This window comes from Oncorhynchus tshawytscha, linkage group LG18, assembly GCF_018296145.1.
Source record: "Oncorhynchus tshawytscha isolate Ot180627B linkage group LG18, Otsh_v2.0, whole genome shotgun sequence".
Taxonomy (NCBI): domain Eukaryota; kingdom Metazoa; phylum Chordata; class Actinopteri; order Salmoniformes; family Salmonidae; genus Oncorhynchus; species Oncorhynchus tshawytscha.
In genome coordinates, this window is record NC_056446.1 from 21,610,091 (window position 1) to 21,637,531 (window position 27,441).

Sequence of the window (27,441 nt, forward strand, 5' to 3'; positions counted from 1 at the left end):
TTGCCTTGTCATTATGGGGTATTGAGTGTAGATTGATGGGGAATGAAAAACAATTTTTTAAATAATTTTAGAACAAGGCTGTAACATAACAAAATGTGGAAAAAGAGAAGGGGACTGAATACTTTCCGAATGCACTGTATGTTCCCTTAGTGGGCAGTTGTTTTGGAAAGCGAGGGTCATGAAATGCAACATTCTCATTCAGTCTATATAGGACTAGAGACATGAGAACAATACAACCTTCAGTGAATGCAAACCTCTTCTCTTTGTAAACAATTACTCCTATATTTAAAGTGGGTTTGGGGCAAATGTGTGTGTTAGAGAAATGAGTCTCAAAAGCACTACCTAAAACTTCTTCCCTTTCACATCAGTTCCTAATATCTCAGGGAAATCAGATTATTCTGGTTGATAACAAAAAGGAGCAATCTGATTGGCGAGAATTGATGGTTGTTTATTCAATTCACCAGATGCCTTATTCCCTTTTGATGGGCATTGTACCCACTATTAGACACTTCCCTAATACAAAAATCTCACAATGAATTGTTTTAGTATTGTGGTTTACAGTCACCTATGACGGATTTCATTAGCAAGGACAATTGCATCAGAATCGCCTCTGATCCTCCAGGAACTTGAGTCACTCTACTTCTCCCCTTCCGAGTGGGTAGAAGTTGAGTTGTGCAGGCAGGCTGCATGCTGGGATAGCTGTGGCGTGGTAGGTATAAAAAGGTGCCTGCATACTAGATTCGGTTTGCTCCTAGCAGAACTCAGCTAGACGCACATCTGTGCCTCACATACTCCCTTAAATGACTGCTTGAAAATGAAGAAAAAAAGCGGCAATATTATGTTTTGTCCCTCTTGAGACGCCGTAGCAACATAGTCAATAAACACTTCCTCAAAATAGTTTGAATAAATCAGCGAAATTAACAAATGTGTAGTTATTTTTAGTTTTTGTCGAGGTCTTCGTCACGCAATTTTACATCTAGCTAAGATGTTTGGTGCAGTATTTTAAGTGAATAAATGTGCATGAAAAGTTGTCGTCTCTCGTTGAATGACAAACACTTCATTGAAGAATCCCTACTTTTGACCAATCACTGACAAAGGCGAGTAGACTTCGGCTAGTGAACTTAAAAACTTGTCTCAAGAAAACAAATGTGTGTGAACAGCTGGAAAAAACCCTGCCAAACACCAAAAAATCTTGTCATAATAAATGCGTAAACCAGCGCGCCACATTTCGACTAGGAAGCATGCGAGAACCTTAAGGCAGCAAATAGAGAGAAAGGGAAATACACCAGCCACAGCTTTTCACACCTCCGCCACACTCAGGACAAACCAGGTTCCAACCACATCAAACCGGCTGGCATAAACCATGACATACACCATCTGAAATCGTCAGCTCCGCATTCTGATAAAGGGGTGGGCGTTGAAGCTAGGTCTAGGTTCCCATAAGTGTGGGTGGGGTTTGGCGGAGACTGGAGGTGGAGGGAAGCTACTCGAAGGCCCAGACCTCCACACTGTGGATGGTGAAGTCCTTCTGGGTGGCGAGGGGCTGGTTGTGGAAGGTGGCACAGCTGGAGGTGGTGCCGTGGTACAGGTCAGCGTCCACCCACAGCCCTATCTGACCTCTAGGGAGAGAGACAGGAAAAAAGGTCAGACAAACTCATAACGACATGGCAACTACAAGTTGACTTCAACAGAGAGCAGGTCACACAAAGACGCTTACATGGCTTTTTGTCAAGCAAAGCATGACAGCGAGGGTACAACGCTGCGTACAGAAATATGAGGCAGAGATGGGCTACATCATCATGGTTCAGAAGAGGGTGAGTAAAGATGGAAACGTAAAGGGAGGTGGAGTGTGAGCAGTAGCTACATAGTGTGCATAAAATAACACATGCGCAGAACATGATCTGGATCCTTAGCTTTCAGAAAGAGGTTTCCGTAGGGGCGGGGGCTAAAACTTAGTAGCCACAGCCTATAATTTAATAGGCTAGCTATTTCAGGTGATACACAGACATCAAAATATCTGTCATGCCATTTCCTAACCTGATCACCAGAGCTTTTGTGTATATAAGCTGCCATTTGTTGTCATTCTTATAAGGCCCAGTGCAGTCAAAAACGAGTTTTGTATGAACAAAAATAAACGCAACAATTCCAAAGATTTTACTGAATTACAATTCATATAAGGAAATCAGTCAATTGAAATAAATTGATTAGGCCCTAATCGATTGATTGCACATGACTGGGAAAACATATGTATCTGTTAGTCACAGATGCATTTTTTTGTTTCTAAAAAGGTAGTGGCGTGGATCAGAACACCAGTCAGTATCTGGTATGACCCCCATTTGCCTCATGCAGCATCTCCTTCACATAGAGTTGATCAGGCTGTTGATTGTGGCCTGTGGAATGTTGTCCCACTCCTCTTCAATGGCTGTGCGAAGTTTCTGGATATTGAGTTTCTGGATATTGACAGGAACTGGAACACGCTGTTGTTTATGTCAAAATATGTGATGGCAGCGGATGAACGGCATGACAATGGGCCTCAGGATCTCGTCATGGTATCTCTGTGCATTCAAATTGCAATTGTGTTCGTTTACCGTAGCTTACTCCTGCCAATACCGTAACCCCACCGCTACCATGGGTCACTGCAGACCGCTCGCCCACACGAAGCCAAACATGTGGTCTGCAGTTGTGAGGCCGGTTGGACGTACTGCCAAATTCTCAAAAACAAATGAGGTGGCTTATGGTAATGAAATGAACATTGAATTATCTGCCAACAGTCTGGTGGACATTTCTGCAGTCAGCATGCCAGTTGCACGCTTCCTCACATTGCTCAAATACACTCACCCTCCTCCTCCCATCTGAAGAGAATCTATGTTGCCTTTAACAAAGTAGGAGTTCTCCCCAGTCCAGCAGTACATCTGAGCAAAGGAAAAGCAACACATTGGAAGTCCGGGAGCAAAGCAATGGCATTCAGCTCATATAAAGCATTAAACTTGAACATGGCTATAAGGATAACACACAGAGTATAATATGACTATGTCTGACCTTGATCTCAGGGCAGAAGCTGAAGAGGAAGGTCTCTCCCGTGCCATAGCAATGCTCACTTACTCTGAAAGGATGGGTAGAGTATCCCCCAAACAACTAATGGGAGGGAGAGAATTTTTAAAAACTCAAGGTTCCAATACAAATTGGGCACCATTGTCAGTGTTTGTGTACCTGGTTGTCCATGTCTTTGATGACCAGTAGCACAGGGCTGTCCACATCCAATAAGCTCCTGTACAGGGTCTTTAAGCTGGTCCCGTGTTCTGCCGTACTGTAAACCAGTCTCCATGGATACCCCTGCACCCGCGCCGGCAGCCGACACGCAAGCTGTGGGGAGAGAGAAAACCAAATTCTGGGAAGTGTGTGTCGATGTGCATTTCTGCATAGGTTGTGTAGGTGAAGTCACATGTTTGTTTTCTTGATTGAAAGTGTTGTGAGTCATGGCGTGTGTGTACCTTCTCTATGTGTGTGTCCTGTAACAGAGTGCTAGGGTCACTGAGCATGGGCAGTAGATCCCCCGAAGGCTCCTCCCCTTCGTAACTGCCAAAAGTCTGCCTGCGCGTCGCCTCGTTGATGGTGATGATCTACGAACACAACCATGTACTGTTAGATACCTTAACCGTACAGTCAAAACATACTTAACCAATAAAACTCATAGTCCAAACATACTTAACCAATAAAACTCATAGTCCAAACATTGAAGACAGCTTGGTCCACACACAACCACACAATACTTGACCACAATGTTAACATAACATCACAGTCAAAATGCACTCATCCGAGGGATCATGCCGTTTGAACTCACCTCCCAGCTGTGAGGGGTCACGGGGTCACTGAAGAAGTTATCGATCATGTTGAGCTCGTCCTTCTCCACGACCACGAAGCCCTGCTCCCTGGCCACCTTACCGTACACGTCAGGAGACCATTGGACAAAAAACGCATATAGGTGGTCCACCCTGAAACACACCACACTTTTATGTTTCAGAATATTTATTGAAAGTTAATAAAATTGTGAACACACACCAGTTGTCATCGTTCTGGCTGTGGTCTCATTGGTTGACCTCTCACCTCTCCTGGGGCACAGCAAACCAGTATTCCGGCTGCTTTCCTCTCGTGTGAGCGGGGCTGGATGACCGGCTAAAGACGAAGGACTTCCTCATGGGCTTGCCCACCTTGAGGCAAAGGAACATGGGAGGGGTCTTACTCTTCCTCTCCGTGGACAGAAGCGTGTCTGCAGAGATTTTTGAAAAATTTGAAACAATGCAATACAAGAAATGACACAAAATGCTTGAAGTGTTTGTGAACACTCACTTTGGATGGGCGCCTGCATCCGCTCCAGCAGCCAGGACTTCACCTCCGCTTTGTTGCTCCTCTTCCGCTTCTCTTCTTCACTCAGCCCCTCTATCATTGGTCCGTTCTGCAGCTCGCCTGCAGGGCTGGGTTCCCAATAAATACATTTTCCCGGAGCCTCAGCGGTCTCACTGAAGCTCAGCTTCCTGTTTTGGTCCATTGCGGATTCTGATTGTTCTCTAATGCTAATAACACTGTTCACTAGTTGCCCTGTAGAGTTGTCGTCTTGGCCTTGGCCTGTGGCTAGGCTAGCAGGCTTCTCCTTCAAGAGTTCACCGTCTTTCTCAGTCTCTGATGAGACGGGCAGTGATTCTGTCATGTCCTCAATGGATCTGTTCTGTACCAGTCCTTCATCCTCCTCCTCCCCTCTCTGCGAGGTCAGTGGGACTGAGTCAGAGGGGGACTGGTCCCGGGACTTTGCCCGTTTAGGGGTATTAGATCCTGGAGGCTCTCCTTGCTGGTCCGAGCTTGTAGCACTGGCAGGTGGTCTGGATCCGCTCTTCGGTTCCTCTGCGCTCCATTTCAATGGAAGCTCCAGCTCTGTGAAACACTCATCTGATGGAGACTTGTCCGCTGGATCACACTCTGCTCTCGCTATGACTGGGATATAAGAAACCATGCTGTTTTATTAAATTGACCACATGGATCAAAATATTGCTAAATTATTATTATGCACAAGCTAATTTGTTTTTAACTTGATGTGTATAATGATTCATTTTGATTTGCCATGATTCACCCTGATCCAATACAAGTCATTATGTGTTATCTCCCAGTCATACCAGTCTCTGACAGGGCAGAGTTGATGTCGTCCAGGACGATGGGTCGTTTGGGGTCCAGCGCCTCGTAGCGGCTAAAGGGGTTAAGGTCGCGCTCTGAAGGCAGCTCCTCCCACTCCCCGGGCCTGTACAGAGGACACAGATCCTGGGGTGGGTCTCTGTATAGTGTCAGGGGGCACACCACAAAGCAGGATGGGAAAATAAAAATAATTAAATAAACAAAAAGAAAATGCAACTGAAAAACAGAACAGAAATAAAAAGGGATTTCAAAAGGCAAAATAATACTACAAATAATAGTAACCGAGACAATGAACCAGTTCAAAATAAAATATAATAGATTATTCAAAAACTAAAGACAAAAACGAATCCGAGTCGTCTGCCCTTAGAATCTGGTACCGGAAATCAGTTTCCACCTCAGAGAGGGAGGAGAAAGAGCAAGTGAGAGAGAGAGGAGTGCAGAAAGAGGTAGAAATAACAAGAAGAAAAAGTGTGACGCTTGAAGAGTCAGTAAGAAAAGCAAGGTTAAGATAAGACCAAGAAAGAGCTAAAAGGGCTAGTTTAAATAGGGAAAGATGGACAGTGTGAAAGAGCTTCTCAAGATGGCAGGGTGGGTTCTTACAACGGCAACGCGTCCTTGAGCTTCATGTGGGAGATGTCGTCGTAGAGGGCCACAGACACCACCTCCTCCATGGGGCAGAGCAGGCCGTACTCCTCACAGCCGTGCTCAATCACCAGGGGGTCAGACTTGTGAGGGTCAAACATGATGTTGTTGGGCGTCACGATCATCACCCCTCCCACCACACCCTGGGAGACAATAAAATACATCAGTTTGAGTCTGCTGTGGTGGTCTTTAATGCAAAATGGCCTACGGTTTGGCCACTTACCATTCCATCAGTAAAGTACTTGCAGCTCATCTTAATGAACTTGACCGTGGCAGGGCTCTTGTCCTCGGACGGGGGTGACAGCACCCGTCGTAATGGTCTTACTGACCTGCCGCTGGAGTCTCCATCCTGAAACATATCGCCAGGCAGCAGGGACAAGCACAGAACCAGGATCAAACATTACTCTAGTATGGGTCATCTTAAAAAGGAGAACTGACTTACCTGTAACACCTTCTCTGATAGGCCGCTGGGGAAGGCGGGGTCAGAAGAACCCACAGACTGAGAGTCGGCACCCGATTGGCCCACGTCAGGAACAAACAGCTTCTGCAAGGGTGAAATACAGGCATGTTAGCCAGGATTTACAGCATGAAGTGGTGTGTAATGTGCTAAAACCTCACCTGTCCAGGATAGATACTACGGCAGAAGAGACGGTTGAGCTGCACCAGTTTGTTCGGGGTGATGTTAAACTTCAGAGCAATGCTGCTTAGAGATTCCTGGAGTCCCACCTGTAACATGAAGTTAAATCCTTGGTTATTTTTGATTACCAAAAGTATGAACCTACCCAAAGCAAAATGGAGCATGAGACTAAATCTACAGAAATCTTGCAAAGCATACAACTGGGGTGTCTTCATTAAGCCGATTTTGTCGCAAAACGTTTTGCAACAGAAACTGTTTACTCCAAAACGGAAAACATTTTGCCATGAAAATTAGTTTCTATTGGACAAATTCAGGTAGGTCCCTCTGTTCGTTCATTCAGTTTGCTTCCATTTGGCTCTTTAAAAAATGGAAAACGGTTTCCATTGCTAGACGTAATGAATACACCCCTGTATTTTCTGAAGAAAATGTTTGAGGTTTATTGTCCACATTGCTTTCCTAAGCTAGAGTCTTTGAAGTCAGAACCCCATGGGTTTATGGGAGTTGTAGTGTGAGAGAGTGGAGTTAGTGAGGCATCACGGAGGCAGCCTGTACTAACGGTATACTCCACTGTCCCGGGGGGCCTCTTCTCTCTCTTGGCCTGGCTGCTCCTGTTGCCATCTGAAAGACAGCCACAGGTCACTGACACGGTATAGAGAGATGACCGCCTTAGAGCAGCTCAATCAGAAACAAAAGCATGTATGCACAAACACAATAGTGCTTTAAAATTGAGCTATATTGGAATCTCTCACTAATTGCCAGACAGTTTATTAAAAACACCCTCCCACTATGTCCTCTACTCCAGCTCCTACAGAAACAGTGGAGGGATGACTCAGCATTGTACAGCTGTGAGGAGTCCAGCCGTGGGTCACTGTACATTCAGAGATCACCTTTGGTACAGAGCTGTCACTTATTCACTACTGCATAGTGACTGGTAGCTTTATCAGATCAAGAAATAGTCATAAGATATGTTTGTTTTCTTTCTGTGTCCTGTTGTAGCTCTGAGTGAATGCCGTATAGGACTGAATAGACTCATTGGTCAGTAACTGCATACCTAGGATTATGGGGATATCTGTTCTGATTGAATTTCATTGTTTGTAAAGCCAATATGCAACAACCTTCTAAATTAAAAGGCTGCACACGGTAAAAGGCCTTAGCTTGAATCCTTTATAACCAGGCTTGGAGAAGACAGACAGACACAGCAATAACACAGATATCCGTCTGTCCTTCAGTGAGTTGTCTGTCAGGGTTATGTGGGTTCTTTTGTCTAGATGCCCACACTGGGCTGGAGAGAAAAATTACCGGGTTTAATTAGATTACTGACAGCAGTTTACACAGCTGGCCTGGTACTGACAGTACTGTGGCTAGTAGATTAACACGGGGTTAATGAAAGGTCTCTAAGCTTTACAGACTACAGGCCTCGACAACAACGCTCGTCTGGGACAAGAAAGAAAATTGTTCTGACAAAAATAGATTTACAGTAAATTGTCCGAAAAACTATATCAAACCATTACTCCAATCAGAATTGGATCAACATTGGCGTAATATTAAAATCTATTTTTCATGTACACAAATAAAAAAAATCCTACATGTCAAAGTGTAGGTGATATGCATATTGGCTACAGCCTCATGTCCAAACATGATGACATGAGGAAGGTGAAGTATATGTAGTCAAACTTTAATGAGACTTTTAATTACATCAATATAGTGCATTTGGAAAGTATTCAGACCTTCACTTTTTCCACTTTGTTACATTACTACCGTATTTAAAATTGACTACACCCCTCCCTCCCACACTAAAACAGCAAATTTATTCAACAAAAAAATATCTAAAATATTACATTTACATAAGCATTCAGACCATTTACTTAGTACTTTGTTGAACCACCTTTGGCAGCGATTGCAGCCTCGAGTCTTCTTGGGTTTGACGCTGCAAGCGTGGCACACCTGTATTTGGGGGGGTTTCTCCTACTCTTCTCTGTAGATCGACTCAAGCTCTGTCAGGTTGGATGGGAAGTGTCGCTGCAAAGCCATCTTCAGGTCTCTCCAGATATGTTCGATTGGGTTCAAGTTCTGGCTGGGCCACTCAAGGTGCCTCCAAACTCCAAGCAGGCTGCCATGTGCCTTTTACTTTAGAGTGGCTTCAGTCTGGCCACTACCATAAAGGCCTGATTGGTGGAGTGCTGCAGAGATGGGAGAACCTTCCAGAAGGACAACCATCTCCACAGAGGAACCCTGGAGCTCTGTCAGAGTGATCTTAGGATTCTTGGTCACCTCCCTGACCCTGGCCCTTCCCCCCAGAGTGCTCAGTTTGGCCGGGCGGCCAGCTCTAGGAAGAGTCGTCCAAACTTCTTCCATTTAAGAATGATGGAGGCCACTGTTCTTTGGGACCTTCCATGCTGCAGAAATGTTTTGGTACCCTTCCCCAGATCTGTGCCACGACAGAATCCTGTCTCGGAGCTCTACAGACAATTCTGTCGACCTCATGGCTTAGTTATTGCTCTGACAATCTCTGTCAACTGTGGGACCTTATATAGACAGGTGTGTGCCTTTCCAAATCATGTCCAATCAATTGAATTTACAACAGGTGGACTCCAATCAAGTTGTAGAATTAACAAGGATGATCAATGGAAACAGGATGCACTTGAGCTCAATTTCGAGTCCCAAAGCAAAGAGATTGAATACTTATGTAAATATGTTTTAGTTTTAATAAAATGTGCAAACATTTTCAAAACCTGTTTGCAATTCGTCATTATGGGGTATTGTGTGTAGATTGATGAAGACATGTTTTTATTTAATCCATTTTAGAATAAGGCTGTAACGTAACAAAGTGTGGGAAAAGTGAAGGGGTCTGAATACTTTCCCAATGCATTAAATAGGCTAAATCCAGTAATGTTTGACAAATAAAAGGAAGTATAATTAACATTCATGTCTAAAGGTTTGATTCTGTCAACATACGAGACACTGGCTTGTTCAGATCAAATTGTCACAAGACCGGACAGGACAGTGCCTGTTGCGCACCGCACATCACTAGAGGTCGACCGAATATGATTTTTCAACGCCGATACCGATTATTGGAGGACCAAAAAGAGCCGATACCGATTAAAATCGGCTGATTATTTTTTTTTAAGTATTTGTAAAAATGACAATTACAACAATACTGAATGAACACTTATTTTAACTTAATATAATACAGCAATACAAATCCATTTAGCCTCAAATAATGAAACATGTTCAATTTGGTTTAAATAATGCAAAATCAAGTGCAATATGTGCCATGTAAAAAAAGCTAACGTTTAAGTTCCTTGCTCAGAACATATGAAAGTTGGTTCCTTTTAACATGAGACTTCAATATTCCAAGGTAAAAGGTTTTAGGTTGTAGTTAACATAGTCCTATAAATACTATTTCTCTCTATACCATTTGTATTTCATATAACTTTGACTATTGGATGTTCTTATAGGCACTTTAGTATTGCCAGTGTAACAGTATAGCATCCGTCCCTCTCCTCGCTCCTACCTGGGCTCGAACCAGGAACACGTCGACAACAGCTACCCTCGAAGCAGCGTTACCCATGCAGAGCAAGGGGAACAACTACTCCAAGTCTCAGAGCGAGTGACGTTTGAAACGCTAATAGCGCGAATCCGGAAACTGTTTATTATTTCAGTGAAATACGGAACCGTTCCGTATTTTATCTAACGGGTGGCATCCATAAGTCTACATATTCCCGTTACGTTGCACAACCTTCATGTTGTGTCATAATTACGTAAAATTTTGGCAAATTAGTTCGCAACGAGCCAGGCGGCCCAAGCTAAAAAGGTCTGATCGGTTGCATCAGACTCACTGCTTATACAATATATACAGTTGAAGTTCACATACACCTTAGCCAAATACATTTCAACTCTGGTTTCACAATTCCTGACATTGAATCCTAGTAAAAATTCCCTGTCTTAGGTCAGTTAGAATCAACAACTTATTTTAAGAATGTGAAATGTCAAACAAAAGGAGAGAGAATGATTTCAGCTTTTATTTCCTTCATCACATACCCAGTGGGTCAGAAGTTTACATACACTCAATTAGTATTTGGTAACATTGCCTTAAAATGTTTAACTTGGATCAAACTTTTTGGGTAGCCTTCCACAAGCTTCCCACAACAAGTTGGGCAAATTTTGGCTCATTCCTCCTGACAGAGCTGGTGTAACTGAATCAGGATTGTAGGCCTACTTGCTCACACACGCTTTCTCAGTTCTGCCCACAAATATTCTATAGGATTGAGGTCAGGGCTTTGTGAAGGCCACTCCAATACCTTGACTGTTGTCCTTAAGCCATTTTGCCACAAGTTTGGAAGTATGCTTGGGGTCAGTGTCCATTTGGAAGACTCCATTTGCGACCAAGCTTTAACTTCCTGACTGATGTCTTGAGATGTTGCTTCAATATATCCACATAATTTTCCATCCTCATGATGCCATCTATTTTGTGATGTGCACCAGTCCCTCCTGCAGCAAAGCACCCCCACAACATGATGCTGCCAGCCCTGTGCTTCACAGTTGGGATGGTGTTCTTCTGCTTGCAAGCCTCCCCCCTTTTCCTCCATAATGGGTAAACAGTTCCATTTTTGTTTCATCAGACCAAAGGACTTATCGCCAAAAAGTACAATCTTTGTCCCCATGTGCAGTTGCAAACCGTTGTCTGGCTTTATTATGGCGGTTTTGGAGCAGTGGCTTCTTTCTTGCTGAACGGCCTTTCAGGTTGTGTCGATACAGGACTCGTTATACTGTGGATATAGATACTTTTGTACCTGTTTCCTCCAGCATCTTCACAAGGTCCTATGCTGTTGTTCTGGGATGGATTTGCACTTTTCGCACCAAAGTATGTTCATCTCTAGGAGACAGAACGAGTCTCCTTCCTGAGCGGTATGACGGCTACGTGGTCCCATGGTGTTTATACTTGCGTACTATTGTTTGTACAGATGAACGTGGTACATTCAGGCATTTGGAAATTGCTCCCAAGGATGAACCAGACCTGTGGAGGTCTACATTTCCCCCCCCCCTGAGGTCTTGCCTGATTTATTTTGATTTTCCCATGATGTCAAGCAAAGATGCAGTGAGTTTGAAGGTAGGCCTTGAAATACATACACAGGTATACATCCAATTGACTCATATTAGGCTAATTGACATATCAGAAGCTTCTAAAGCCATTACATAATTTTCTGGAATTTTCCAAGCTGTTAAAGGCACAGTCAACTTGGTGTATGTAAACTTCTGAGCCACTGGAATTGTGATACAGTGAATTATAAATTAAATAATCTGTCTGTAAACAATTGTTGGGAAAATGACTTGTGTCATGCGCAAAGAAGATGTCCTAACCGACTTGTCAAAACTATAGTTTGTTAACAAGAAATTTGGGGAGTGGTTGAAAAATGAGTTTTAATGACTCCGACCTAAGTGTATGTAAACTTCCGACTTCAACTATATACAGTGGGGCAAAAAAGTATTTAGTCAGCCACCAATTGTGCAAGTTCTCCCACTTAAAAAGATGACGCCTGTAATTTTCATCATAGGTACACTTCAACTATGACAGACAAAATGAGAAAAAAAATCCAGAAAATCCCATTGTAGGATTTTATGAATTTATTTGCAAATTATGGTGGAAAATAAGTATTTGGTCACCTACAAACAAGCAAGATTTCTGGCTCTCACAGACCTGTAACTTCTTCTTTAAGAGGCTCCTCTGTCCTCCACTCGTTACCTGTATTAATGGCACCTGTTTGAACTTGTTATCAGTATAAATGACACCTGTCCACAACCTCAAACAGTCACACTCCAAACTCCACTATGGCCAAGACCAAAGAGCTGTCAAAGTACACCAGAAACTAAATTGTAGACCTGCACCAGGCTGGGAAGACTGAATCTGCAATAGGTAAGCAGCTTGGTTTGAAGAAATCAACTGTGGGAGCAATTATTAGGAAATGGAAGACATACAAGACCACTGATAATCTCCCTCGATCTGGGGCTCCACGCAAGATCTCACCCTGTGGGGTCAAAATGATCACAAGAACGGTGGGCAAAAATCCCAGAACCACACGGAGGGACCTAGTGAATGACCTGCAGAGAGCTGGGACCAAAGTAACAAAGCCTACCATCAGTAACACACTACGCCGCCAGGGACTCAAATCCTGCAGTGCCAGACGTGTTCCCCTGCTTAAGCCAGTACATGTCCAGGCCCGTCTGAAGTTTGCAAGAGAGCATTTGGATGATCCAGAAGAAGATTGGGAGAATGTCATATGGTCAGATGAAACCAAAATAGAACCTTTTGGTAAAAACTCAACTCGTCATGTTTGGAGGACAAAGAATGCTGAGTTGCATCCAAATAACACCATACCTACTGTGAAGCATGGGGGTGGAAACATCATGCTTTGGGGCTGTTTTTCTGCAAAAGGACCAGGATGACTGATCCGTGTAAAGGAAAGAATTTATGGGGCCATGTATCGTGATATTTTGAGTTGAAAACCTCCTTCCATCAGCAAGGGCATTGAAGATGAAACGTGGCTGGGTCTTTCAGCATTTTAATGATCCTAAACACACCGCCCGAGCAACGAAGGAGTGGCTGCGTAAGAAGCATTTCAAGGTCCTGGGTTGGCCTAGCCAGTCTCCAGATCTCAACCCCATAAAAAAATCTTTGGAGGGAGTTGAAAGTCAGTGTTGCCCAGCAACAGCCCCAAAACATCACTGCTCTAGAGGAGATCTGCATGGAGGAATGGGCCAAAATACCAGCAACAGTGTGTGAAAACAATGTGAAGACTTACAGAAAACGTTTGACCTCTGTCATTGCCAACAAAGGGTATATAACAAAGTATTGAGATAAAATAAGTATTTGGTCAATAACAAAAGTTTCCACCATAATTTGCAAATAAATTCATTAAAAATCCTACAATGTGATTTTCTGGAGAAAAAAAATGCTCAGTTTGTCTGGCATAGTTGAAGTGTACCTATGATGAAAATTACAGGCCTCTCATCTTTTTAAGTGGGAGAACTTGCACAATTGGTGGCTGACTAAACACTTTTTTGCCCCACTGTATATGCAGTCTATGAATTTTGACTGTCGTCACAGTCCCAGAGTGTTTTGAACTGTCCTAGATATTTTTTACGCCCTTCATTATTTAATAAAAAAAAAAAAAGTATTTGGTTGTAATTGTAATATTTTACAGGCTACCAAGGGTGGCCAGCCATCCTTCAGGATAGCTTTAAAGGGGCAGTGTTATATTTTGAGACAGGCTTGAATATGCAAAGAGTGGAGCCTACATGTTGGTCTGATTCTCTATGGTAAAAATGATCGTAATGCATTGTAAAGTGGTTCCTTGCATCATACAATGATTTATTTATTTTTTGACTGGTGACTTGAGCTTTCAGAGTTAGTTTTTTTTACGCTTTTTAAAAAATGTGGCTAACAAGTGGCAAAAAAGTTACAGGTCAAGGCCTAGACTAGCTATAGAAGACCTGTTGGCCATTGAAGGAGACTGCCATTTTAGTTCAAAAACAACACTGACAGAAATACTGTTAGATTAAAACAACATTCGATTAGATATATTAGTGTTGAATAAAGACACTAATTAGGCTACTTGTGACAGTAATATAGGTTCAAAAATGATTGATGTATGTTAGTTACTCCTTCTTATGCAGCACACTTCTAATGTTATCATGATAATGTGGTATGCCATATTGCAAAACATGGAAAATTCCACCTGCCAACTGGCTATTCCTCCATCCAACCACAGGAATCTGAAGGGAGAGCTGAGGATATTCATCACATTGTCCTAAAAGCTGCCAAAAACAACTGCCAAAACTAAAAACAGAAGAGAATCTAGTCAGTTATGAAACTTCCTTGATAAGATGATCATTCTGACCCTCTGTTCATAACAGGGGGTCATGTGCCTCAGTGCCTAGGGAAATATCCTGTGTGTGACTGAGTTTTACCTGAGACTCCAGGCAGGTTAGGTTTAATCCTCTCCAGGGGTTCAGAAAAAGCAGGGTCTGGGCAGGAGATGACGGGCATCTTTGCGGACAAATCCAACCGGTTCTGCTCAGCCACTGCCTTCCCTGATTGGCTCTGCTTGAGCTGTCTCCGCCTCTTCAGCCTGAGGTTATGGACAAAGAGGGCAATTTGTTTACTCAGGCTTATAAACATTTGATTTATTTTGCTTGCTCACTCTCTCTACTTCCCTCTGCTCTCCTTTTCCCTGATTAACCATTGATAGGTCAGGCGATGACGTCATGGCATCTTCCACCCCCGCCTAGGTTCATTAACAGGTGAAGCTAGAACAAAGCTAGTCACCCAGTGTACACAGGGATAGTGCTAGGCCTATGGGACTGACTGAAACAGGTTGTAAACAAGGCCCAGGCAGTGTAGGCACAGTATAGAAAGTTGGAAAGAGAGAGATGATAGGGAAGTCAACATTCAAGGAAAACCAATGCTGTACAGACAAAGGATGTGTGAAAATGAAGAAGCTGAGAGATAGAGAGCATCTCTAATGGAGGAGCACTTGGCAGTGGATCAATACATTTGGAGACACGAGACAAACGGATACAGCGCTGGTCTTTTATTAATAGCTTCTCTGCAATACGGATACTGCAGAGCAACCGACATCTAGTAAACGTTTCAGGATTTCACCAGCAAAATGCCAGACCACCATCCTGTTTCACAGAGACATTTCCACAAGCGGAATGTATAGATTTCCTTCGGCGCTCTACCATTTTGTCCCACTCTTCCTTTTTCTCTATCCTGGTTACAGAGAAATGTTTGGCCTGCCGGTGTACCAACTCAAGCACAACCACAGATAATGCAAAACAAACAACTCTTCCAAAAACAACAGCGACAGGACAGACAGAGCCAGGCTCTCGTGCTTCCATTATTACTACTGGGTTGCTCGTGCTTCCATTATTACTACTGGGTTCCTCGTGCTTCCATTATTACTACTGGGTTGCTCGTGCTTCCATTATTACTACTGGGTTCCTCGTGCTTCCATTATTACTACTGGGTTCCTCGTGCTTCCATTATTACTACTGGGTTCCTCGTGCTTCCATTATTACTACTGGGTTCCTCGTGCTTCCATTATTACTACTGGGTTCCTCGTGCTTCCATTATTACTACTGGGTTCCTCCTGCTTCCATTATTACTACTGGGTTGCTCGTGCTTCCATTATTACTACTGGGTTGCTCGTGCTTCCATTATTACTACTGGGTTGCTCGTGCTTCCATTATTACTACTGGGTTGCTCGTGCTTCCATTATTACTACTGGGTTGCTCGTGCTTCCATTATTACTACTGGGTTACTCGTGCTTCCATTATTACTACTGGGTTGCTCGTGCTTCCATTATTACTACTGGGTTGCTCGTGCTTCCATTATTACTACTGGGTTCCTCGTGCTTCCATTATTATTACTACTGGGTTCCTCGTGCTTCCATTATTATTACTACTGGGTTCCTCGTGCTTCCATTATTATTACTACTGGGTTCCTCGTGCTTCCATTATTACTACTGGGTTCCTCCTGCTTCCATTATTACTACTGGGTTCCTCCTGCTTCCATTATTACTACTGGGTTCCTCCTGCTTCCATTATTACTACTGGGTTCCTCCTGCTTCCATTATTACTACTGGGTTCCTCCTGCTTCCATTATTACTACTGGGTTCCTCCTGCTTCCATTATTACTACTGCGTTCCTCCTGCTTCCATTATTACTACTGCGTTCCTCCTGCTTCCATTATTACTACTGGGTTCCTCCTGCTTCCATTATTACTACTGGGTTCCTCCTGCTTCCATTATTACTACTGGGTTCCTCCTGCTTCCATTATTACTACTGGGTTCCTCGTGCTTCAGCTACTTACAGGGATAAAAAAAAACACGTTATAAACAATAGTAATAATGTCAAATAAACCGGGACCGGCTTTTGGGCCATCATGTGACTGTCCAAGTCCTGGAGGCCATATGACATAACAGGCAGCCATTTCACAGTGCCTCTTACAATCGCAAGCACTCCGCAATCCTGAATGGCCTTTGCACCCTGCTCAGTCGACAGGAAGAGAGGGAGAGCAGGAGATGCTAGCTGAGGCAGTGTGGTCAAAAGAAACAAGAGGTCCTTCCTCCCTTCCTCCCTGTTCCCGCTCCTCAGGCTATACAGTCTCCTCTCCATGCAATACTGAGGTTATTAGCCTAGCTCTAGTCTAAAAGGTATGGGATGCATCTCGGAGACACAGCAGAGGGATGTAACGAGTGCACCTATCAACGTGTTGTCAGCCTGCACTTGAGACTATGTACAGTTGAAGTCAGAAGTATATATACACACACATACCTTAGCCAAATACATTTAAACCCAGTTTCACAATTCCTGACGTTTAATCAGAGTAAAAATTCCCCGTCTTAGGTCAGTTAGGATCACCACTTTATTTCAAGAATGTGAAATGTCAGAATAATAGAGAATAATTTATTTCAGCTTTTATTTCTTTCATCACATTCCCAGTGGGTCAGACGTTTACATTAGAGGTCGACCGATTATGATTTTTCAACGCCGATACGGATTATTGAAGGGCCAAAAAAAGCCGATACCGATCAATCAGCCGATTTTTGAAATGTATTTATTTATTTGTAATAATGACAATTACAACAATACTGAATGAACACTTATAGTTTAACATAATACATCAATAAAATCAATTTAGCCTCAAATAAATAATCAAACATGTTCAATTTGGTTTAAATAATGCAAAAACAAAGTGTTGGAGAAGTAAAAGTGCAATATGTACCATGTAAGAAAGCTAACATTTAAATTCCTTGCTCAGAACATCAGAACATATGAAAGCTGGTGGTTCCTTTTAACATGAGTCTTCAATATTCCCAGGTAAGAAGTTTTAGGTTGTAGTTATTATAGGAATTATAGTACTATTTCTCTCTATACCATTTGTATTTCATATACCTTTGACTATTCTTATAGGCACTTTAGTATTGCCAGTGTAACAGTATCGCTTCTGTACCTCTCCTCGCCCCTACCTGGGCTCGAACCAGGAACACATCGACAACAGCTACCCTCGAAGCATCGTCATCCATCGCTCCACAAAAGCAGCGGCCATTGCAGAACAAGGGGAACAACTACTTCAAGGTCTCAGAACGAGTGACGTCACCGATTGAAACGCTTTTAGCGCGCACCCCGCTAACTAGCTCGGGAGTTGATAGGCTTTAAGTCATAAACAGCTCAATGCACAGCGAAGAGATGCTGGCAAACGCACAAAAGTGCTGTTTGAATGAATGCTTAAGAGCCTGCTGCTGCCTACCACCGCTCAGTCAGACTGCTCTATTGAATATTATAATTAAGTATATGATTTAACACAGAAATACGAGCCTTAGGTCATTAATATGGTCAAATCCGGAAACTATCATTTCAAAAACTAAACGTTTATTCTTTCAGTGAAATACGGAACCGTTCCGTATTTTATCTAACAGGTGGCATCCATCAGTCTACATATTCCTGTTACATTGCACAACCTTCAATGTTATAATTACGTAAAATTCTGGCAAATTAGTTCGCAATGAGCCAGGCGGCCCAAACTGTTGCATATACCCTGACTCTGCGTGCAATGAACGCAAGAGAAGTGACACAATTTCCCCAGTTTAATATTGCCTGCTAACCTGGATTTCTTTTAACTAAATATGCAGGTTTAATAATATATACAGTATATCACAAAAGCGAGTACATCCCTCACATTTTTGTAAATCTGAGTATATCTTTTCATGTGACAACACTGAAGAAATGGCACTTTGCTACATTGTAAAGTAGTGCGTGTACAGCTTGTATAACAGTGTAAATTTGCTGTCCCCTCAAAATAACTCAACACAACCATTAATGTCTAAACCGCTGGCAACAAGTGAGTACACCCCTAAGTGAAAATAGAGCAGTCGGTCTGTAAACAATTGTTGGGAAAATTACTTGTATCATGCACAAAGTAGATGTCCTAACCGACTTGCCAAAACTATAGTTTGTTAACAAGAAATTTGTGGAGGGGTTGAAAAACCGAGTTAATGACTCCAACCTAAGTGTATGTAAACCTCCGACTTAAACTGTGTGTATGGGTGTCATATTTCACCATGGTGCAGAAATCCAATTTGAATGTGCACAGCATCCCAGTCCGCTTGTCTGTGTGTGAGCGTTGACGGATGACTCCACTGCATCAGTGCAAGTATCAGGTGTACCCAGTGTAATGAGGGCCAGATGGCTACAGAGCACTACTCCGTGTTCACAACATCAGTCAGAGTACGCAGACAGAGAACAAGTAGACAGTGCGCAAGATAAGGAGAGGTCTGATTTCCGATTGTTATGAAAACTTGAAATCGGCCCTAATTATTTGGCCAATCGAAGTAAATCGGTTGACCTCTAGTGTGTGTACAGTACCAGTCAAAGGTTTGGACACACACTCATTCACTCATTCTTTATTTTTACTATTTTCTACCTACATTGTAGAATAATAGTGAAGACATCAAAACTATGAAATAACACATATTGTATCATGTAGTAACCAAAAATAGTGTTAAACACATCAAAATATATTTTAGGTTTTTCAAAGTAGCCACCCTTCGCCTTGACAGCTTTGCACACTCTTGGCATTCGCTCAACCAGATTAATGAGGTAGTCACCTGGAATACATGTCAATTAACAGGTGTGCCTTGTTAAAAGTTCATTTGTGGAATTTCTTTCCTTCAAAATGCGTTTGAGCCAATCAGTTGTGTTGTGACAAGGTAGAAGTGGAATACAGAAAATAGCCCCATTTGGTAAAATACCAAGTCCATATAATGGCAAGAACAGCTCAAATAAGCAAAGAGAAACGACAGTCCATCATTACTTTAAGACAATCCGGAACATTTCAAGAACTTTGAAAGTTTCAAGTGCAGCCGTAAAAACAATCATGCACTATGATGAAACTGGCTCTCATTAGGACCGCCACAGGATAGGAAGACCCAGAGTTACCTCTGCTGCAGAGGATAAATTCATTAGAGAGTTACCAGCTTCAGAAATTGCAGCCCAAATAAATTCTTCACAGAGTTCAAATAACAGACATCTCAACATCAACTGTTCAGAGGAGACTGCGTCAATCAGGCCTTCATGGTCGAATTGCTACAAAGAAACCACTACTAAAGGACACCGATAAAAAGAAACTTGCTTGGGCCAAGAAACACAAGCAATGGACATTAGACCGGTGTTAATCTGTCTTTTGGTCTGTCTTTTTGGTACAAATTAGATGTTTGGTTCCAACCGCTCTGTCTTTGTGAGATGGAGAGCAGGTGAACGGATGATCTCCGCATGTGTGGTTCCCACCGTGAAGCATGGAGGAGGTGTGATGGTGCTTTGCCTGTGACACTGCTGGTGATTGATTTAGAATTCAAGGCACACTTAACCAGCATTGTAACCACAGCATTCTGCAGCGATATGCCATTCCACCTGGTTTGCGCTTAGTGGGACTATCATTTGTTTTACAACAGGAACATGACCCAACACACCTCCAGGCTATGTAAGGGCTATTTGACCAAGAATGAAAGTGATGAAGTGCTGCATTAGATGACCTGGCCTCCATAATCACCAGACCTCAACCCAATTGAGATGGTTTGGGATGCGTTGGACCGCAGAGTGACGGAAAAGCAGCCAACAAGTGCTCAGCATATGTTGAAACTCCTTTAAGACTGTTGGAAAAGCATTCCAGGTGAAGCTGGTTGAGAGAATGCCAAGAGTGTGCAAAGCTGTCATCAAGGCAAAGGGTGGCTACTTCAAATAATCAAAAATATATTCTGATTTATTTAACACTGTCTATTTCATAGTGTTGCTGTCATCACTATTATTCTACAATGTAGAAAATAGTACAAATAAAGAAAAACGCTTGAATGGGGTAGGTGTCCAAACATTTGACGGGTACTATGTGTAATAATATATATAATACACACACAATTCTATCCTATGTATTCTACAGATATACTGCCCTATGTACATAGATATGGAACTCAGGTCACTTTAATAATGCTTACACTGTTTTACCCATTTCATATACTGTATTATAGGCCTATCCTAATCAACTATCCTACATATTTTTAAGATATACATATTCTATCCACATACTGTCTATACCTACCATTAAATACATACAGTTATACTCCGGACTCTGACATTGCTCATCCTAATATTTATATATTCCTTAATTCAATTATTTTACTTTTACGTGTGTGTACTGTTATGAATTGCTAGATATAACTGCACTGTTGGAGCTAGGAACACAAACATTTCTCTACACAAGCAAAAACATCTGCTAAATGTGTTTGCGACTAATACAAATGTAATCGAACACAACGTGACAAACAATGGCATAATGGGAGGTCAGTCAGTGCGGTCACGCTGTGCACACAGTGAAGGAAAACATAGTTGCCGCATCCTGGTAACACAGGCCGTCTCGGAAAACACAACGCTAAAAGAATTTGGCCTAAACACTGAAACAACTTTCACTTACCTGGAAAAGTATCCAGGCTTCCTCTCCCTCTTCTCCATCAGTGCAGTGGTCTACAGCTTCATGCACCCCAACATACACACACTGAGCAGAACTTGAAGACTATCCCTTCTCCGCTCCTTTCCTCTTCCTTATCCTAAGGGAGGAGAGAAATGAATGAAGAGAATTATCTGAGTTACTGCGTTGGCTGCAGCAGTGTACCAAATAGCAAGCAAACGACTCCCCCAGACTGTTAGAACAAGCTGAGTGATAGCTAATGCCACAAGCCCATCAGCTTAAGTGTAGAGCTGAAAGCATATCGAATGAGCATTTGGCAAATGAGCGCATGTGCCAATTGGATCTCTGATTACGTAGGCCTACATATCCAAATACTTATAAAGTATGGATTTCAGCAGACAAAAAGCGTACAAACAAGTACACGATAAGGGTTTAAGAATTTTTTAAGCATCGCCTGCGTAGTGACTTGGAGTCAGAGGTTTATTTCAAAAACGGGTCTGCGCTCTATTCCATGGAGGAGTTTAGGTACGGGCAGCAGGTAGCCTAGTGGTTTGAGCGTTGGACTAGTAACCGAAAGGTTGCAAGATCGAATCCCTGAGCTGGCAAGGTAAAACATCTGTCGTTCTGCTCCTGAATACGGCAGTTAACCCACTGTTCCTAGGCCATCATTGAAAATAAGAATTTGTTCTTAACTGACTTGCCTAGTAAAATAAAAAAATAACTTGACTTGGGTGAATCACTGCAACAGCTCACAATTACAACCTTGGCAAATGGCTTGTAGTAACTCTGAGCAACTGCATTTCTAAAACGGGCATCTCTGAATTATTCTGTAACCAACAATCCACTCCTTATGTCAAAGGTAAGGAGTGGCATGTAACGTTAACAGAATAGCAACTGAGAAAATCAGGTTGAGGGGTTGATGGAAAATGGCATCCCTTGAGAGGGCAAGAACAAGATGCAAGTCAGTAGAATTGTGGTATTATCATAAGGAGACATGTACTTGGATTACGGAGGAGGAATGGAGGGAGAAAGACAGGAGGTCAGAGGGAGGAAGAGGGTGAGATTGAATTGGTAAAAAATGGCAGAAAAAAAGGGAGATTGTGTAATAAAGAAGAAATGTCTGAAAGTATAAGCAGAGTGGGCTGTACACCGGCTCAAAGACAGGAGGAAACATTTGAGTGAGTGAGGGCGAAGTATCAGAGGTGGTAGGTGTAGTGAAGTTCTCGAAGCCCAAGGCTTGCACCGAGCATTGGTCACAAGCATTTCGCTACACTCGCATTAACATTGCTATGTGACCAATCAAATTTGATTTGAGATAAAAATGAGTCTGTGACAAGTGAAGTGGACTCTTGCCTTTTGGCTGATCCATTTGAGGTTTCAGTGTGGGTGAAACCAGAGTTGGGTGCTGTGGAATCGGTGAAAATAACCAGAAGTGGTCTTGTGATAATTGTTTGTGTTTCTGCTGGTCAGATGGAGCAGGTTCTCCGTGTTAAAACAAACGGGGACAAGAGCTGTGAATTGTTTTGCTCTCAAGAAGTGATTACTGGGGTAGCAGTAAATGTGAAAGTTGACCAACTGAAGGGGAAGATTCTCTGTTTGTGATGCTCGTCGTTTGGTGTGACGCAGACAGGGTGGCGTGAGCGGTGAACCAGAAGAGTCATTGTCTGTTCTTTTGAGTTTTGATGTTGAGTCTTTGCCTGACAAAAGTGATGTTTTGACTGCAAAGCTGTCATCAAGGCAAAGGGTGGCTACTTTGAAGAATCTCAAATATAAGATATATTTAGATTTGTTTAACACTTTTTTGGTTACTACATGATGATTCCATGTGTTATTTCATAGTTTGATGTCTTTACTTTTATTCCACAATGTAGAAAACAGAACAAAGAGAGAAAAACCCTGGAATGAGTAGGAGTGTCCAAACTTTGACTGGTACTGTATATGTTATCCCATACAAGCTTTTGTGCAGAATACATTTCGTTGTTACAGGTGTCAAGCACATGGGCATGTGGCAGCAGTGTGTATGAGGGAGGTTCCTAGATGTGAGAAGTGTGCAGAAGGGCATGAGACAAAGAAATGTGTAGCATTGGGGAAAGTAGTGGTATGTGTTAATTGTAGGCTTGCCCATGGCGTCCGTACGAGAGAGGCAGGTTGGGGTTTCCAGGGTTAGAGTAGTGCAGAAGTTGTCGTATGCTACAGTAAGATGGGATTGTTAGTGTTTATAGCAATGGTTATCAACTGTACTGCAGGGATGGAACTTAGGTCGCAGAATATTGAGGTTGTGGTGGCAACTGCAGAGAGGTATTTGGGTGTAGGAGACTTGAGGTCAAAAGAGTTATAGGGTGTGCTGAGTGGGTGTGTCTGTCCTTTCAGGCTTTTGGACTGAGGTAGGACTAGACCGATTGAAATAGTAGAGTAGGGTGGTGGAGTTAAGTAAGTGTAGGGTTAGGTGATGGGGTGTTTGTTTATTTACTCTCTTTTTTTTTGAGGGGGGGAGAAAGTATAAGGGAGGTATACTCCAGTCTAGTAGGTGGCGGTAATGCAACATTTATGCCAACTGCCGTTAAACCTCATCAACTGGGTACTGGACTTCTTGACGGGCCGCCCCCAGGTGGTGAGGGTAGGTAACAACATCTCCAACCCGCTGATCCTCAACACTGGGGGCCCCACAAGGGTGGCATTTCTAGTTGTGGAATTACTCGTTAGATTACTCGTTGGTTATTACTGCATTGTCGGAACTAGAAGCACAAGCATTTCGCTACACTCGCATTAACACCTGCTAACCACGTGTATGTGACAAATAAAATTTGATTTGAAGAACAGATTCGATTAACAGAGAAGGCAACCAGGGAATCTCTGAAAACCTTGAACTTTTATGTTATTTAACTAGGCAAGTCAGTTAAGAACAAATTATAATTTACAACGACGGTCAACACCGGCCAAAACTAGTTAACGTTAGGGACTTTACAATAACTGCATATCGATGTCTGTAACAGGTGCAGCAGAAATTAAACAGCCAACATTGATCCTTTCGATATCGGTAGACAAAAGAGATCTAACGTAAGACAAAGTTAAACAGCAACACAACAACAAAAAAGAGCTAGCTAATTTAGCTCTAATCTACCTTTCAATTAACCGTTAGCTAGCTTGTTGGGTTTATAATGAGAGCTAGTTATGTAGCTAGTCAATATATTTCGTAGTTAGTTCAGGCATGCTAAAGCTAGCTACTTAACGTTACCCACCTTTCTGAATCCTGCTTTTCTTGATTAACGTGTTCCTGGCAGTGATGCAGCAAAACTGAGATTTCCCGATGACTGGATGCAACCGGAGTCTGTGGTCTGTCTGCATGAACGTATGCTGTCTGCAAACCTGGAGAGTTATCTACGGAGACGGGACAAGGTCCACACAAGACAACACTGACAGCTGATGTCATTACAGACAGTTTGTTTATAGTGACAAAGGCGGAGGAAAAAAAAGATGGATTCAGTAGCGTGGTTGACAATGTTTACTTTTTTAACGTTAGTTACGACTTGCAAATAGTGGACATGCATAACACCATTAAAATATATTATCTAAGCTAACTATGTGCAACCATGCATTTTCATAATTCTAAATAACGCAAATACGACCAGTCCTGACAAATATGTTCTATAACAAAGGAAACGCACGTCCTCAGATGGGAGGCAGGTGAGCCCATGCTAGCCAATAAGACAGTAGATGTGTGTTACAACTTCGACTTAGTCGTTTATTTTCCTTCTCCATATTTGCCGAAATGCCACGTGCATCCACTTATGTCAGCGCATTAGTAACAACCTAACCAAATGAGGCTCACGTAGAAAATGAGCAATTACATTTTTGGGTACAAACCCTCTTCGATGAAGTTTAACCGCGGTTGGCATCCAAAACATGTTGTATTATCGCCACCTACTAGACTGGAGTATCTCCCTTATACTTTGCTATTTTTTATCAACAAAAAAAACACAGCCATTACCCAATCATCTAACACTACACTCAAATTATAATACATATCATACTCCACTATTTTAATCTATTTAGGCCTACTTCAGGCCAGCAGCCTGAAAGGATGGGACACCACTACTTTTTTACATGTATTTATTTATTATTTATTGAATATTCGAAAAACATACAATATACTTGCAGTGAAGCCGCTCAATAACTACATCATACCAGTCATCCAACAGATTCCCATTCAGAGCGACACACAGAAGCATCCAGGGTCAATGCCCTGCTCAAGGGCACGTTGACCAATATACCACCAGGCCAAAACCCGTGAACCAATAGCTGTCCCTCAATCATTCGAGATCTTTCAACTATGCTGTGAAGTTTAACATACACCTATCTAATCGAATAGAATCCACAGATTGCGAGTTGAAGATAAATACTTTTACTAAAAGTATTAGTATATTAGTAATTGACTGACCTGGTCTCTTCAGATCTCCTAACAGTACTATTCCTAGGGTCAATTTTAGATCAATGCTATGCATTTTCAGCCCTTCCTGAACCTGAGACCAGAAACAGGCTACCTGAGGGCAATACCAAAATAAATGGTCTATTGATTCTCTACCCTCACAACAAAATCTGCAGAGCTTTGATGATTTTATGCCCCAAATATTCAACATTTTGTTGGTGGCAAGAAATCTATATAATAATTTTTGCTGAAAAGCACAAAGTCTTGAATCTTGTGTTTTATTTATCAACTCATACAGCCTCTACCATGGAATCGGTACATCAAAAATATCAATATTAAACTGGTATACTTTCCTATTTATGCTATCTTCATTCCTCTGACAGTTTTGATCCTTTATATTGGGCAGACAGACCAGTTCCCTACCTCCTCCCGCTGCCACCTGCCTCCTCCAGTCATGATCCTTTATATTGGGCAGACAGACCAGTTCCCTACCTCCTCTATTTTGGGGGCAATGCTGTAATCAATTAGTTGTACTCTTGGATTGAGCAGACCTTTCCGTACAATTCTGATAACTCCATGAAGGACATAACTCTACCATGCCAATTTACAATATCATTTAAGAACAAAATACCCTTTTCAAACATCTTTCCCATAAATACAGGTATTTTATCAACCTGCACATTTGAGTTCAGCCATAATATTTGTTCTATCTTTTCAGGGGGATGAAATTGAAATTGTAGCCAGCTCTGCAATGCTTGCTTGAAAAAGAGAGTATCAAAGTATCATTTTCAATTAATCGAAAATGAGAAGTGGCAATCTGCACAAAGGCAAAAAGGCCATTTTAAACAATGAGCTTTTCTTAGTAATCTACTTGAGAACCATTTAGGGTTCAAATTAAACTTTTGAATGAATGAAGCTTTTAGAGAGAGAGGTTTAGTGCTTTTATATTTAATCATCTCAACCCACCCAATTCATATTCATTATATAGATAGGCACGTTTTATTTTGTCTGGTTTAAGCGTCCCAGATAAAGCTAAATATTTTTTGCTCAAATAATTTGAAAAACGAATCATTAGGAGTTGTGATTTTGTGATATGAATACCAGGTATGTCTACGTCACCATCAGCCCATTTTATAGGTTAACTGTAGGGTAATGTAAAAGTTGTAATGTTCAAGGATATTGTACACTTATAATAATTATTAACACCACTATTTAACTAATCTAAAGTTGCAGTTGTAAGTATCTTTCCCTGGTGGTCTAGTGGTTAGGATTCGGCGCTCTCACCGCCGCGGCCCGGGTTCGATTCCCGGTCAGGGAATATACGTTTTGGTAGTGCTGCTTATTGTAGAATTTCTCATCTTATCTTTTGACAGTGCTAGTACCATAACTAACACATACTTGAACATTGAAAAACGCGTACGATCCCCTTTACCCAGCGATGGATTTGGGTTCATTTTTTTGTCTCCTTTTCAGATTTCACCGTTAGATGGCGGTCTAATCACAGCAATTGCTACTCGGCTGAAATCAAAAGGCGTGGCGCTTGATGAGCTCATGAATTCAGTCATTATAAATGTCCCCTTGCTGTTATTCACAAACAGAAAGTTGCACAGTTGATATAATATGAAATATGACCCAGCTTTTGATGACAATGAGCGCCATGCTTTTACATTGGATTGTTGATTTTAAAACCCTGGAATATCTAGGCCAGGGATGGGCAACTGGCAGCCAGCAGGCTGCAAGTCCCCATTTAAGGCCGAATGATCAATCGCCCCCGACCCCAATTTTCTTTTTTATAATAATACATATAAAGTACCAGTCAGAAGTTTGGAAACACCTACTCATTCCAGGGTTTTCCTTTATTTTGACTATTTTCTACAGTGTAGAATAATAGTTAAGACATCACAACTATGAAATAACCCATATGGATTCATGTTGTAACCAAAAAAGTGTTAAACACATCAAAATATATTTTATATTTGAGATTCTTCAAAGTAGCCATCCTTTGCCTTGATGACAGCTTTGCACGCTCTTGGA

The 27,441-nt window shown here is 42.1% G+C and overlaps 1 protein-coding gene and 1 non-coding gene across 3 annotated transcripts; one reads left to right on the forward strand and one right to left on the reverse strand.

The window, feature by feature from the left end:
• Positions 1–18: 18 nt before the first annotated feature.
• On the reverse strand, positions 19–24,655 carry LOC112217674 (nuclear receptor coactivator 7). 2 transcript variants are annotated; one of them, XM_024378134.2, is made up of 17 exons: positions 24,221–24,655; positions 20,988–21,120; positions 14,429–14,589; positions 7,017–7,078; positions 6,442–6,549; positions 6,266–6,367; positions 6,047–6,172; positions 5,782–5,966; positions 5,166–5,287; positions 4,348–4,986; positions 4,105–4,267; positions 3,842–3,992; positions 3,492–3,620; positions 3,211–3,363; positions 3,040–3,135; positions 2,839–2,912; positions 19–1,619 (listed from the first exon to the last, which is right to left on the reverse strand). In XM_024378134.2, the coding sequence occupies exons 2-17, from the start codon at positions 21,023–21,025 to the stop codon at positions 1,484–1,486; spliced, it is 2,445 nt and encodes an 814-aa protein (XP_024233902.1). In that variant the 5' UTR covers positions 21,026–21,120; positions 24,221–24,655; the 3' UTR covers positions 19–1,483. The 2 variants fall into 2 exon arrangements, with proteins under 2 accessions (XP_024233902.1, XP_024233901.1); XM_024378133.2 differs by having other exon boundaries at positions 5,166–5,320; positions 24,221–24,654.
• Positions 24,656–26,653: 1,998 nt separating this feature from the next.
• On the forward strand, positions 26,654–26,725 carry trnae-cuc. Its single transcript has one exon. It is a non-coding gene; the product is annotated as a tRNA-Glu (tRNA).
• Positions 26,726–27,441: the final 716 nt, after the last annotated feature.